Here is a 16,183-nt window from a genome sequence, read left to right on the forward strand (position 1 = left end):
CGACGATTTAGACGCTTTCCGAACACTATTTAACGCAACTGATACCTATTTTACGGAAAAAAATTGGCATACATAAGCCATCTTCGGGCGCATCAGCGTCGTGCCGAAATCGGTCGGAGATCATCATCATCACCTATTTTATAGTCTACGATCTAAGCTAGACAAATAAATCTGGTGTATTTGGGCTCTTCCAAGTTTTTCCACAAGTTTTTTGTCTTTATCATCTCTCTACGAACGACCTCCTTGGTCCAGTGGTTGAGCGCTGGGCTCACGATCCGGAGGACCCGGGTTCGATTCCCGATGGGGACACATCACAAAAATTACTTTGTGGTCCCTAGTTTGGTTAGGACATTACTGGCTGATCACCAGATTGTCCGAAAGTAAGATTATCGGTGCTTCGGAAGGCACGTTAAAACGTTGGTCCCGGTTACTACTTACTGATGTAAGTAAGTAGTCGTTACATGTCAGAGACCTTTCGCCGCTCAATAGTAATCCCGACACCAGGGTTGATGAGGTTGGTACTTCACCTCACAACCCACACGATAGAAGAGATCTCTCTACGTTTCGTTTTTCTGATATCACTTCTCCGCTTCAGTGGCGGCCCCAGGGCGGTGCGAGGTTTGCCACCGAACCCGAGAGGGGGGTTTGCAAAATCAACCAAGACATAAAACTCATACCAGTTGGCCGTAAACATCATTTTGGTAAATTTCGGTGGCTGTAAATTAATCGATTTCTTTTTGTATTTTAAGGGTCTGACGGGAGCCACTTTGAGGTCACGTACCACCTAAATATTTTGCTAAGGCCGCTACTGCTCCGATTATTTGATTAATATTTTTAAACGATATTTCACTTCACATCGCTGAACGATTTTCGCCCAACCGAGCAGAAAACTGCCGCTCAAAACTGAAAATAGAGGTTTGAATGTTGAATCAACAATGTGCACAGAAGCGAGCGGACGATAACACAGCTCAGGATTCTATTAGGAGCGCAAACAAACATCGCTTGGTCTAGTTCAGTGGTTCCTAAACTTTTTAATGTCACTACCCCTGTGAACAAGTATGGAAATTGAGTTTACCCCTAATTTAAAATAATTAAAACCACACAAATTCGAAATAATATACAGGGTGTTAGTGACATCGTAACGAAAACTTTGAGGGGTGATTGAGGCCATGATTCTGAGATGATATCAAGTGGAATTTTCCGTCGCAAAAGTATGGAATTAAAAATAATTAAAAAAAACAAAAATTTTCAGGAATATTCAGACTGAAAATTCCACTTGATATCGACTCAGAATCATGGTCTGAAGCATCCTCCTCAGTATTCGTTACGGTGTCACTAACACCCATACCTACTTGTATGGCTACCGTATGTACTTGTGTGGAGTGTAAGTGACATCGTAACGAATACTGAGGGGGATGATTCAGCTGATTATTCTGAGTTAATATCAAGTGGAATTTTTCAAAAGTATAGAATTGAAAATAATTTAAAAAAAATAAAAAAAAACATGAATTTTGCGACGAAAAATTCCACTTGATATTAACTCAGAATCATGGCCTGAATCATCCCCCTGAGTATTCGTTACGATGTCACTAATACCCTGTATATATTAACTTCTGTATTAGCTTCTGTCAAATCTTCAGGTTAGGTAAGCGAACCATGTGAAAAACGGGATAATGCTATGGAGATGATGAATATTATATGATCAAGGCACATCCCGGACACAAAAAAAATGCATTCTTACTGCGTGCCTAACCGCGTAAGTGTGAATTGGTTCGAGGCGTAGGGTTACCGCATACCCAGATTATTTCTCATTCTGTAATGAAAGGGAGTACTTGACCGGACAAATGGGACCTACATGTACAGGGTGATAAGCAGCTGAACACGTGTTTTTCATTTTTTTATTCGTTTTCCTCCCAGCATAGAAGTAACTCCACTTTTTCACCTATCTCCACTGAACACAAACGCTTCCGCGCTTGGGTGGGTTTCCAAACAAACTGCGTAGTTTGTACACCAATTTAGTAGTAACATAGTGACAGAGGTTGGCATAGTCCGTGGGCTATGGCCGCTTCTGTCTTTCCACAATGGGGGTGTAGACAATCAGTCAAGTCTACTAGATTTTGTTCTACTGAAAACAATAGAATTTGTAGAGAAACACGGACAGTGATGTCTCAAGAACGGCTTAATTTGTTGTTTTTAATAATTCAAAACTTTTTTTTTATTTTTTTTACTTGCTTTTTATTTTTTTTATTGTATCTGTGACTGTGTCTACGCCCCTATTAATAGCTTCCTATCGCTTTTTTTTTATCTTGTTGTTAGATGTACTAACGATACGTGTTGAAGACGAGTTGTATTTCGACGGGGAAGAAGCAAATACTCCTATCTTACACAGACCTAAATGTAAGATAGGAGTATTTGCTTCTTCCCCGTCGATTTATTTATTTAAATTATATTTCCTCGTCAAAACATTCGAAACATAATAATGCCAGTTAAGGGGATCACTTAAGCAATATATTCAATCAATAAAGGGTCATTTGAAAACTAATTACAATCTATTAGTGCTTGACAATATTGCACATAAAATAAATCAAATTATATAAAATGCAAGTCTAGTATTCAAGCTCTATATCTCGAAAAGTGATTGCCATTTTTTTTAGTAAGTAATCCCATATAATTCGATTTTTTTTATCGTTTGTTCAAATGCGACCCCATTACTAGTTTTGCTCAAAGTGATCCCAAGGCTAAAATTCCACCGTTACTGATGCGCTTCCCTGTGTACATTCCAGAACCACGGGCTGGGCAGCGGCGTGGGCGGCGTGCTGGTGAACGGCGGCGCCGTGGGCGCGGTGGGCGCCGTGGGCGCGCTGTCGCTGTCTCTGTCGCTCGCGCCGCCCGGCAGCCAGCCGCCGGCGCCGCTCACGCAGCACACGCTGGACCACATCAAGGTAGGCTGACTCTGTCACACGCGTGGGCGTGTACGGTTAAACCATTAAGGTCGCGTTCAGGGACGAACACGGAGCAGGCCGCCGGAAAAAACAAACGTATGATGATGTACTGAGCATTCACGGATAAGCGTTTCTGCGTGCGTTTGTTTGATTTGTCAAAATGAAAAAAAAAAAAATTGTCTATGTCACTGAATTGCCTAAATAAATAAATAAATAAATTGCCCGCGCCGCCTCTCCATAAACGGAGATAACGCCTGGCGCCCCGCGTATCCTTGAACGAGGCCTAAGTTTCAGCCTTTTTTCTTGTATTATACGATTGACTTTATAAAAAAGACATCGAACAAATGACGCGACATGATCCAAAGAAATCAGTTTTTCGTTGCTCGTCAAGAGCCTCCGCTATTAAGATCGCCGTCGGTTGCAGGTGGCCCTGCGTCAGTCGGGCTACAGCGAGGCGGGCGTGTCGGAGATCTCTGCGGCGCTGGCGCTGCTGGTGAAGCACGGCGTGCTGGGGCTGGCGCTGCCGGCCGCGCTGCCCGCCGCGCCGCTGTCGGCCGCATACTTCCCGCTGCAGCCGCAGGACTCGCCCGCCGTCTTCGGGCCCATCGGACAAGTGGGGCTAGGTGAGTGCTGACTACGCCGTCTGCTGGGGACGGCTCACTTCTGTGGACAAACATGGTCAATCTGTACTTCGCGGTTATTCATTTTAGCTTCTTTATCGCGCCGTACCCTATTAATACATTTCCTGTTTGGATGAGCCATACTATCTATTTGGAAATAAATAAATTCACAACTATATCCCAATGGGTTAGTCAGAAGTACATCCATCGTAAGATGATTTAAGTACTCACGCCTCTCCGAGCTTTCTGTTAGACCAACATCTTACTAAGTTAACACGTTTAACGCCACGCGGCCCACCGGTGGGCCATGAGAGAACTCATTTGGCCAAAGTAAAGTCATGATTTCCGTATTTTTTTACAATGTTGTATTATGGTCCTAATCGTTGAGAAATATGTTGTTATGCACTAATAATTAACAGTATTTTTAAAATATTTTTTTAAAAAACTACTTACCTAATAAACGCATTACCCTCCTTTACGTCGCGCAGTCGAGTAACATACAGATAAGACGCCATGTTTGTTTACATTGTAAGAATTTAAAACATGAAGTTATCCAGAAGAAGAGGCTGGTGCGGTTACAGTTACACAGTTACAGATAATAATTTAAAAAATCCGTAGTAAAATTTCACAAAAAATATAAGATTATTTACAAGAAATTCATAAAACATAATTTAATTCAGCTTTAGTAATTTCAAATTGTTAAGTAAAACATTATACTAAAAATACTTGTAACTGTCACCTCGCTAAACATAATTTCCCATAAAATTAAACAGAAATTTAATGACATTCACTAGTTGAAAATCTTCAAAATTCAACAAAGCCTTTACAATAGTATCATAAACATAAGTCATCTCATAAATTGATCATCAATGTGAATGACATGTCTGCTTTAGAGAAAAACCACAAGAAAATAGCAAAAAATAAATAAATTACCTACAAAATATATTCTACTAAAATAATGTATTTTCATGTATTTGATACTCAATTGGCGACATAATTCGGTATTCTTTGAATGTATCCCAATATTGGTGTACACAAAGTTACATAAGGGGGCGACAAGATAAGTTTTTTATTTTATCAAAAATATTTCCGCCATCTTGTTTCTGAGAATGTATCCGAACGTGTTAGCTGTTTGCACAGTAAATAGTGTTGCCAACATTAGAAAACAATCCATTTTCTATCGGATTTAGATTTTAGTATCATTGTACTAGTACCGAATAGTTCACTTTCACACGTACATTCTCAGAGCACAGGCACTGTAGTCCCCATTCCATGTTCTGCTTTCACACGAATCTAAATTCAAAATTTTTCGCAATTCATCGTTTTCGACTAAAAATATCTACTACTTCACGTGGCTTTGGATGTTAACTTGGTTGGTTGTTTGTGGAATTGTGTCTTTTTTAATGCGCTTATTGAGATCGGTTATCAGATTTTTTAATGTAGATTAGACTGTCGGGTAAGGAAATATGTCTCTCCTTAAATACTGGAGAGGATAGTGCGTGCTCTACCACGCACCACCTTATGCACTTTAGATATCGGGCTGTCAAGACATTTTTGCCGTGTTAACGTCACTCCACCGCATTGTCTTGACGGCCCTGCGTTCCACAAGCAATCCAACACATCCCTGGGTTGTTCTTTTCTACATAACATCTAGTACTCGCATGCTTAGTCTACGGTATACGTGTTGTATTGCTGATCTATCTACACTGTAACCCCATTGGCTTTTCTTATATTAATTATTTTTCCACAACAATATTTTATTTTTCAAAATTTTCCGAAAGCATCGCTTTACCATATCATTCTGTCGGCAATACATAACAGATGTTGTGCTATGGACAGATGTATAAATATCTACGAGGCAATAATTTTACGCAATAGTTTGTCCACGGCACAGAAATAGAAAGAACAACTGATGAGAGCGTATTACGTGATGATAAATTATAAAAACGTCCAAGGAAGCATGTCCATAGCTTGGCCACGTAGCAGGGAATGTTGGAACGGAATGAGATTCAAAATTGTTAGCGCCAAGCCATTCCCTGGACCTATACTATACCTGAAAGTTAACAGAGAGCATTGGGCCACATTACCCTAACATATATTGACATGTGCGGCTAAACTGCTCTGAAACAACGCAATTTTGGAATTTAAATTAATTACACAATTTACGAAAAATCGCCAGCCGCGTAATTGGATTTTAGTCGACATGTCAATCGCGCTGCGTTTAACGACATTCGCGAGCATGTTGATGTCACACGATATAAATATACAAATTATATAAAAGTATTATATTCAGAATCGTAAGACCCTTTCCATTTTATATACAAGTACATTCACTCATATATTTTAAGCGGATCAGGGGAGGAAAATAATTATCAATTCGATGGTTTTGAAGGATTAGTTGGTTTCGTACATCAACATTCTCTCTGCCCTAGTCGGTCGGGACGCAGCGTGCAGTAACCCCAACACTCCCTGCTAACTGGCCAAGCTATAGTAATGGGAACCATCGTTTCATTTTTCAGAGAAATACGCGGGACTGGACTTTGTTGATTATTTGAATAGCGCCTATTTCGGCGTTAACCGCGACGTTAGCAAAATTCTCAAGTAGTTCTCCCCTCAGTAAAGTAAAACTAAGTTGTTCTTTCTCCCATCGCCTTCTCAACAACACAGCGCTTCCGACGATATATAAACTCGAAAAATTAAATGAAGAATGGTCATGCCGGTGTACGATAACTATAATAGCATAATATAAATAGTGAGAACTTGATAGGTATAAGAAAATTGATAGTCCATATGTATATGTGTTAGTTGTAGACTATGAAAAGACATGTTTCATTATTATATATTTGGGGTTTTTAGAGTTTAGTTTATGTTTTAATTGTTGTTTTGAAGGATTCGCGTCTCTCGCTCTGTTTCTTGCCAAAATTAAAATTCAACACATTGAAATGGGACAATAATTTTGACGTTCAATTTAGAATCTGTCGCTTTACGGCGAGTGAAACGCCGATAGTGTTAAAGTACAATTTCGTTGGGCGTCTCGCCATTAGATAGATCTCGCGTGTAGAGTAATCTAAAATATAATAACATTAATAACTTTCTCGATTTTATGTAAGGTTGTACTAATGGCTAGTTAAGGTGTAGGCGGGGGTGCGTATATAAATAGGTAAGTGCACCGGCATCGCTGAGCGGGCCGCGGTGCGGGGCGCTGTGCGGTGTCACGCACGCTAACTCGTCGTTATTGTCGCAACAGCGCGAAACGTTCTAATGTAATGTGAGGCGCGGCGCGGGGTCGCGGGGTCAACGGGGGTCTGGGGTCAGCGGGGGGGTCTGGGGTAAGCGGGGGGAGTCAGGGGGTCGGGGGTCGGAGCTGGCGGTGCATGGTGTGTGTGGCCGCAGGGCGCGCGGGCGGCGCGTTAGAGCGTTTCGCGGAGGTTGCATTGGACGCGCTCCGTCCCGCAGCCGTGGCGCCCATCTCGCTGTCGGGCGGCGTGGGCGGCGTGGCGTCGTTCCCGTCGGCCGCCGGCCTGCTGCCGCTCAGCAAGAGCCCCACGCCCGCCGACGCCGGCGCCAAGGACTCCAAGAACGTCGAGATCGCGGAGGTCATCGTCGGCGCTATACTCGGTGAGTGGTTTTAATATCTGTTAACATTTTTGACCGCTTTCCGTTAGTCAATTCGGACCCATATACTTACCAACAAATTATGAGTCGAGCGGAGCCTATTCCGTTCGCAATGGAAAGGGGGTTTTAAAATTGGAATTCTATTCCGGAGTAAAAGTGAACAGGAGGTTATTATTTAAGCGTTTAAGAACTGTCACATAGACATGGTCGTGGGGGCAGCCTCGAAGCTGAAATTAGTTTATTAACACCACCCTAACGTAGCTCCGCCCGCGCCGCAGGTCCCGGCGGGCGCAGCCTGGTGGAGATCCAGCAGATGTCGGGCGCCAACATCCAGATCAGCAAGAAGGGCACGTTCGCGCCCGGCACCCGCAACCGCATCGTCACCATCTCCGGTTCGCCCACAGCTATATCCTCCGCGCAGTACCTCATCGAGCAGAAGATCCAGGAAGAGGAACTCAAACGGACCCGCCACAACGCCATCTCCAGCCTCATGCAGTAACAGAGGTTACCACACTGCTTATATATACGGCGCAACGGGCCTAGATAGAATGTTACAATTTGTGTCTTCGGCCAAAATGAAGTTTTGCGTGGTTAAGTTCAGTTGCGGAGTTTAAGGTTTGTCACATCCAGATTTAGATTTTGGAGCTTTTGGGATGATGTCTGGCGATTGATTTGATTAATAATGAAAGGCACGTAAGGGCGTTGACAAACTAATCGACATAAAGGTACGTGACCAGCGTCTCCAATTGATTAGTTCGACAACGTCCTAAGGTTAGGTATTTTATTTTGGTCGAAGGATAGACCTGTCAGCGTGGAGTCGACCGGTCAGCGCTGGGCTGGCGTAGCGGGGTGGGCAGGCCCGCCGGTCACTCCCAGCTCGGGGTAGTGTAGTTCTAGTCAACGGTCCGCCGTGGGCCCGCCAGACAGAGCGCCAGTTACCTGAGTGTAGTTAAGAGTTTATGTTGTTTTGTTTTACGAGAATATAAGTTATAGTGCGTTGCGCGCGCTCCCGGCCCGTGGCGCGTGGCGCGTGGTACGCAGCCCATGGTACGTGGCGCATGGTACGCAGCCCGTGGCACGCGACGCGTGGCTCGCAGCGCCCGCGACGCACACACCTATTTACAATACATAGATTTATGTATATTGATTTTATGCATGTACTATAGTGTTGAACATATTGGTATATTTTATGTTTATCGTGATGACAAGTTATTTTGTCCCGCCTAGCGGGCTTGTTAAGATATAAAAAAGTACGATTGTGATATCTCCTATCACGGAAATTCCTATTCCATAATACACATTTTTATTTTTGTATATTATTCACCACGCATACAATTTTATTTACAAAGTTGATTTCATTGTAAATGTTACCATTGATAAGTTATTTTAGTTTATGTGACATCGTTTAGTGTTAGAATTGAAATTTTGAATTTATACATGTATATGTGTTGAATATTGACAAGATAGCGATGGTACTAGGGCCAAATGATATCCGCACCAAAGTTGATAATTATTATAACTACGTTACATGGACAAGTACACCGCTGTTGTCTCGGCCGCGAGCGCCCCGGCTCGTGATGCTGCTCGCGGAGTTCGGCATTCCTGATCGATTTCTCTCAGTGAAGATCTTTATTTTTTATACATTTATAATATTACTTTGTGTTAGGAATGTTCATAGTTGTCGATTTGTTTGTCGGGCTAAATCACCTTACCTTTACAATAAGTACAAGTAATATAAAAAGTTCATGTCCAGATTAGTAGAAAATAATATATTTTAAAGGTTTTAAAAAGCAGATTCTATATATAATTCAAGAGGACAATATAATAAATTTTATTTACAGTTGGATATAATTGAATTTATTTTAGACGCGTCACCGTAGGGCCCGCGCCTCGCGCCTGCCTCCAGGCGGCGTCCGTGACGCGCGGACGCGTCGTGGTACTGGTCGCCGGTCGTGGTCGCCAGTGGTCGGCCGTGGTCGCAGCCGCCTGCGACTGTCGCGGCGTAGTTTAAGTTTGGATTACCTAGAAGTGCCATGATACGCACTGTAGTACTGTCGTGCAATATATCGAGTGTAACGACCCCGCGCGAGAAGGAGGGGAAAGAAGTACAAATGAAATCGTAAACATAATAAATATATAATTTGAAATCGGCTTAACGTACGGTAGTTTGTAAGAAAAGGAATTGAGAGACAATTCTCAGCTAAATCTTGATTAAAAATAATAATTATAATAAATAATTTAAAGCACTAAGTCGCCGCAACATCGTACTTCCGTGAAATTGTGAAAACGTTAATTATAAATACGTGTAAGTATCCCGCAGTCCAACGACATCTCGAACTAAGTTGAGTACTGTTGCTGTAGCGCCTAGAAGCGCGCCGTAGATGCATTCAAGTAGATAGTTATTGTACTTATATTCAATCTTTAGGTATCGCTGTTCGACCTTTCTGGTATTTTTCGACTTTCTCATCTTACTATACTAATATGTATTCGAGGGTAGGTACAGATATCGTCTTGTGTCAATTAAAGGTTGAGGTTTGACATACTCGCGACGGCGCGGCGCCCGATCCGACGGACTATCGGCTGGGTCGCCTGTTTGGGACAAGGTTGCCGGTCCCGGTTGTTAGACAAGGTTGCCGGTCCCGGTTGTTAGACAAGGTTGCCGGTCGTTAGACAAGATTGCCGGTCGTTAGACAAGGTTGCCGGTCGTTAGACAAGGTTGCCGGTTGTTAGACAAGGTTGCCGGTTGTCCGACAAGGTAGCAGGTTGATGGTTCACGCGCCGCGTCGCGTCATCCCAGGGCGTGACGGTCTCCCGAGTTGCCTGTACGTCGATTTTACAAGCTCAATTTTATCGAAACTAATTCTCGATTAGTCGGTACGTGTAAGTGAATCGTCAATTATTCTAAATCGTTTGGTATCTGTCAATGCGTTCAGTTGGCGAGCTTCGGTAGACGTCCCGGTCCCGCCCGCAGCCGCGCTCTATACTTCGCTCTCAGCCTCCGTAGTCGCTGCAACTCTAGTTATAATTATCGTATTAAAACCGTCATTATGGGTATATATAGATAATTTTAAAAAATAACTGGAAAAAAATGTTAATGTTGTTATACTGAAGTTGTTACAATATTTGAGAGTATATTATCGTGGATACAAAATAATAATTTAGTGCGGTAACATTACCAGATTAAAGTTTATCGTGTGGAAAGATAATAATAGCAGCGTCCCGACACGATGTACCTCAGGCGAGCGCAGAGCGAGATACAGTTACTGTGATACCGGCACCCGCACCGCACTGCACGCCCCGCCGCGCACGGGGGCGCGCAGGCCTCACCCGCACCGCACGCGATACTCTGCGTTACGATAAGGTTTCAATGTTGTAGGCTAAGGTAGCTAGTTGTCATTCTTCATTCTACAGATTACGGCGAGGCGGTGTCGCCGGCGCCGCCTCATAATTTTAATAGCTAAATGTTGTTGAATTTGTTGATAGAGTGGTTTATTGTAATTACCGTAGGTAGTTTAGTGGGTATACACGAGGTGGCAGCCGTCGGGTGCGCTAGGCTAGGGTAAGGTTCGATACTGTGTATAGGAACATGGCTGTGCGTTCAAGTCGAACTCAACATTAAGACATCATACGCTTGTTGTGGAGGGGCGCGGATCGCACGCGGCGCCGCCGCTGCCGGCCGCCGGGCTACGCCCTGGGCGCTCCGCCCTCGGAGCTCCGCGCGCGGCCGGCGGCGCGCTCACGTCACTATCTGTATATAATTGCATACATTGTTTCATTTACGTTCTCGTTGCTCATTGTCATCAATTTATTAAAGACTGAGGAATCAACTTGCGCATATTGACATCGTCACGAAGCGTCCCCAACGGTAGGGAATATTGTAATATAATATAATTGTTTGTCATTAAAATTGTCGCTCGGTGGACGTGGACCGGTCCGCGAGAGTCGTGTGCGATCCCCGCGGTACACTCGCGGTTAACCTCATTTGTATCGAATACTGTTGCGTCCGTGTAGGACGGTTCTCGCTAGGTTGCCTGTCCCGTTGATTTCCGAGTCCTGCGAGTGTACAGTGTGACAGCGAGCCGGCCGGGCCGGGCCGGGCTGGCCGGGCAGCGTGGCCGGAGGGGCCGGGCCGGTGTGGCCGGAGGGGCCCGGCCGGCCGGCGGAGACGCGCACCGTGGTCGCAAGCGTTCAGTCGTTGTCTCATCGCCTTTACACATGTTGAGATTGATATGTTATACTAATTCTATTGAATTATAACTTGTTGCGTATTATAAGTATGATAGAGAGCGCCGCTCGGCACGTTGTAATACGTTGAAACATTTGTTGCTGTGCAGTTCAGCGACGGGATTTTTATTTTTTACTAATAATATTTTTGTTAACTTGGTTTACGATACACGGGTCTGCAATGTTATCTACGAGAAATAATCTTTAATTAAGTTTGAATTGAAAATGTTGAATAATTTTTGAATTAAAAATTCGGTATATTTTAGTCAAATGTTAATTGTTTAGTTGTATTGTCAATATTGATTTTCTAATGAAGTGTTATTTTGCAATATTGTAATAGATAAGAGGTAAAATGGAAGGTTACAATGTCTTAGTGTTTAAAAGCTCGAAAACCAATTAAAAGGTACCTTGAACATTGTCTATATTATATTAACATTAAATAAACGCGAAAAAGAATGTGTCGTTTCACTTGCCTGCATCACCCTCATACAATCCCATCACACACACGCAGCAGCAGCGTCACCAAATGCAAAATGAATAAATACCACACGCGAAATCCGAGCTACGTTTCTCACAAACAATATAGATGGAGCTGTAAAGATTTTTCTTCGTTTAACCTTCTAATTTAATGGATAACAGTATGTCTGTTATCGAGACCCCGAGCCCGGTGGTCGGATAACATTGTGAGGTACGTCGGAAATTTTCATGATATTCATGGATATCAGACATAATAATATGCATATTTTGTATTTTGTCTTTGTTTTTGGTTATGAATGATGACTCTTTTTATTACAACCAGCAAAATACCTGATGGCAAATATCGATATATTTTTTATCATAGGGATATTCTCCGCACTCACAACGGTGTGATAAAAGGTGTTGTATTATTAGCGGTGTGACAAACAAGAAAATAAATCCTGTTTGTCATACTGGTGTGACCACGAGTCCGGAGGGCAACAATTACATCTTCCACCCGTTATTATTCTGATCAAAATAAAGAGAAGCAATATAGGTAGCAACATACATAATTCTATACATAATATCAAGCAACAATTATTTTTATACAATCATTTTTATATATTTTGACAGAAATAATGTATATTTTTAAATTGATTTCCCTGATAAGGAAAATCTTGCCTAATAAGTAGGTACCAGGAAAAAAAACGTAATCGGGTCGTTCTTCTTTTTTATCGACAATGATCTGTCCTTCGCCCTGCTATGTTATATGTTTTAGAATTTTATTTAATCTTTCCATTGTCCAAAAATATAGCTATCTTATTATATTTAAAATACTAGAGAAATACTAATCGGTTCCTCGACTAGTGATTAACATAGCTTGGTTGTTTTTCACAAAATTCTGTGACAGAGTGGTAAATCGAAATGCTGTCTCCGATGAAAAGGGCCACTCTGTCACAATATATTTTGCAATGCGCCTGCAAGGAACAGTATATTACCAAGATAAAGAGAAACACTAAATACTCCTCTACAGACACATCTCTATATGATGTTTTTTAAATATTTATTGCCGTTATAATGAAAGATGTTAAATCCGATATAACGAGAAAATGACTTCTTATTGTCGATAAAAAAGAAGAATGACCCAATCACCCGCAAAATTAAACTTAACTTCTCTATCAAAAATATCGAAACATATCGCAACTTTATATTTCGTAAGTCGTAGGTATGACAAAAATATTACATACACAGGTAGTAGTACCGCGGTATTAGCTTCGAAATATTAGTAAGTAATACTTAAATGTACTCAGTGGCGTATTTACGTAAAGATTTTTTCTTCGTGGTGAGTAATCTAAATTCAAATATTGAGTTCCAAATTCAAATGTTTTGTTGAACATAAACTCGGAAATGGTTATTTTTTTTAAGGGAAGATATTTAGCAAACTGATACACAAACTTAGAGGAAAAAATATACAACGCTATGGGAAAAACAGTTAAATAAACAATTGGTGATTAAATCACTGATTAGTTTTACGAATTAACAATGATGCGTCATGGTAACCAAAACAATGTCCTCACAATCAATTTGAGGATTACATAGCACAACAGTATGATGATTGATACTACAAAGTTACCCGCAATTTATGCGGTGTCTGTAAATTTTTCTAGTAAATTAGTACTATTGATTTAAGTAAGAGTTATTTTTGGCTATCTTCTATCGTGTTGGTTGTGAGGTGGAGTACCAACTTCATCAACCCTGGTGTCAGAGTTACTATTGAGCCACCAAAGGCTCCTGTAAAGACTACGTGCCTACATCAGTAAGTAGTAACCGGGACCGACGCCTTAACGTGCCTTCCGAAGCACGGACCGTCTTACTTTCGGACAATCGGGTGATCAGCCTGTAATGTCCCAACCAAACTAGGGATCACAAAGCGATTTTTGTGATATGTCCCCACCGAGATTCGAATCCGGGAGTTCCGGATCATGAGCCAACGCTCAACCACTGGACCACGGAGGCCGTGGCTATCTTAATTATCAGAGACCCGTGATACCCTAGTTGAAAGAACGCTGGACTCCACTGTGAGACACGCCTAAACCAATAATTTTCCATGTTTGGATCATAAATGATGAAACCCACATTTCAGGGAAACTTCGCAGCTAAGTATATGATAATATGACCTAACCAACGGCCTCCGTGGTCCAGTGGTTGAGCGTTGGACTCACGATCCGGAGGCCCCGGGTTCAAATCCCGATGGGGACATATCAGAAAATCACTTTGTGATCCCTAGTTTGGTTTGGACATTACAGGCTGATCACCTGATTGTCCGAAAGTAAGATGATCTGTGCTTCGGAAGGCATGTTAAGCCGTTGGTCCCGGTTACTACCTAATGATGTAAGTGAGTAATCGCTACATGAGCCATGTCAGGGGCCTTTGGCGGCTCAATAATAATGACACCAGGGTTGATGGGGTTGGTATTCCACCTCACACGATAAGAAGAAGACCTAACCTGTATCAGGCTGGTTTTCCCTTCGCGGGTTGGAAACTTGGAAGGTCAGACAGGCAGTCGTTTTTGTAAAAAACCGGACCTGTCAAATCATCAGGCTAGGTAAGCGAACCCTGTGAAAACCGATAACGCTATGGAGATGATGGTGTAGTAAATCATATAAAATACTTACTTACTTATTCAAAACTTTTGTTTGTTATTTTACTCTAAACTTTACAAGGAAGTCATTATGAATACTTACGTCAACAACCTCGATTAGAGTCGTTTGTAGTTATTTGCATGACTTTTGTATGTATGTAAAAACTTTTTATCTGGTGGTAAATAATGCCATCACGCTTTGCCATATCGTATCCTATGGGGGTTGGCAGTGTCTCCGATAAATTTTTCGTACAAGAGGTACACATTTTAAAAACGAAGTACTGAATACCCACCCACATACATAAACTCACGCCTATTTATCACCGGGGTAAGCAGACTATGGAATTTACTTTGCTTCGATCCTGCCTGACGTACCTACTTTGAAATAAGTAGGTACTTCTTTAAGTAAGCACTTACTTTTTCTCATACACTTTTTGTTTGGATTAAGGTATACCTACTCGCTATTTTTATTCTCAATTGCCACGGGGACAACCATAAATTATCATTAGACAAGCTTAGCAAATTGCTCAAGTTATTTTCTCGCGTTCCATCTACATGGCGTTATGCGCACCTGCGCACGCGCATGTCCTCTAAAATCACGTGCAGTGATAACGTAACGGCGTCAGAATAGAGCTAATATGGTTCTTGAACAGCGAATACATTAAAGCAAGTTGCCCAGATTACGTCAAAGTTATAAAACTCGCTTTATATATCCAAGGGAACTATTGTTCTCACACAGGTTTCCATGCGGTGTCGGCCAACCGTGACCACCGTACTAAATAGATGCGCTGCGGCGGACGAGTTAACTGCACCATTACCGATTCATATTAGTGTACGTTCACGATACGATATTCTTTTCTAAAGCAATACGCCCCCTGTTACTCTAAACTAAACATAGCCACACCCCGGACACCTCATACAACCTCGTTTTACACAGACACCACACACTGACGTTATCGTACACGCGCATCTGTGTGTGTGACATCTGACGTCATACGATTGAAGACTGAACTGTGTCCGAGGTGAACAGCAAAGGAAATATACTGAAGACTAGGCAGCATGGTCTTATGATCTTAGCCTGACCCACAAATGGGCAAAAGAAAAAGAAATCTGTGTCCGAGGGAGGTGAGGTAAACATAGCTCAGACTGGTGCGGGACGGAGTTTCCGTTCTATACGCCGCGCCGTATTCTATGACAGAGCTGGCGAGCAGTGGGTGTATATTGTATACTACAAGGTGTTAGTGACATGCTATGGGTAACTACACACATAGTCGGTTCGGCAGTATTAGCCGAACAACAAAGCCGACCCGATGTAATTACTGCACTTGTTCGGCCTGTGCCGATTGGGCAGTTCATTCGGGTTGACAATCATACGATTCGGCAGTACTTGTGGAACGACAAAGCCCACCCGAAGCAACTACAGGCCCGCTTTGCCGGCCCGCCTATTGAAAGCCGAACGGCTTTTTCTCGAACATGAATCTACATATATTCGATTTTTACCGCCCGGCTGTGTAGCTACCCTAACGAAAACTTTGAGGGATGATTCAGACCATGGTTCTGAGTAGATATCAAGTGGAATTTTTCGTCGCAAAAGTTATGGAACTGAAAATAACCTAGAAATACACTAAAATTTTCATGATTTTTCCGAAAGGAAATTCCACTTGATGTGAACTCTCGTAATCATG

At 42.3% G+C, this 16,183-nt stretch overlaps 1 protein-coding gene across 7 annotated transcripts in view; it reads left to right on the forward strand.

Moving 5' to 3' along the window:
* LOC126375270 (RNA-binding protein Pasilla) overlaps positions 1-11,857 on the forward strand; it is a 114,794-nt gene extending 102,937 nt beyond the window's left edge. For 3 of the 7 annotated variants that reach the window (XM_050022200.1, XM_050022201.1, XM_050022202.1), the window contains 4 exons: positions 2,784-2,942; positions 3,367-3,565; positions 6,956-7,180; positions 7,456-11,857. In XM_050022200.1, the coding sequence (XP_049878157.1) occupies positions 2,784-2,942; positions 3,367-3,565; positions 6,956-7,180; positions 7,456-7,676 (804 nt within the window). In that variant the 3' untranslated portion in view covers positions 7,677-11,857. The remainder of the gene's footprint in view (positions 1-2,783; positions 2,943-3,366; positions 3,566-6,955; positions 7,181-7,455) is intronic. The other 4 variants (XR_007567551.1, XR_007567550.1, XR_007567549.1 and 1 more) reach the window with 4 other exon arrangements.
* Positions 11,858-16,183: the final 4,326 nt, after the last annotated feature.

This window comes from Pectinophora gossypiella, chromosome 18, assembly GCF_024362695.1.
Source record: "Pectinophora gossypiella chromosome 18, ilPecGoss1.1, whole genome shotgun sequence".
Classification (NCBI taxonomy): domain Eukaryota; kingdom Metazoa; phylum Arthropoda; class Insecta; order Lepidoptera; family Gelechiidae; genus Pectinophora; species Pectinophora gossypiella.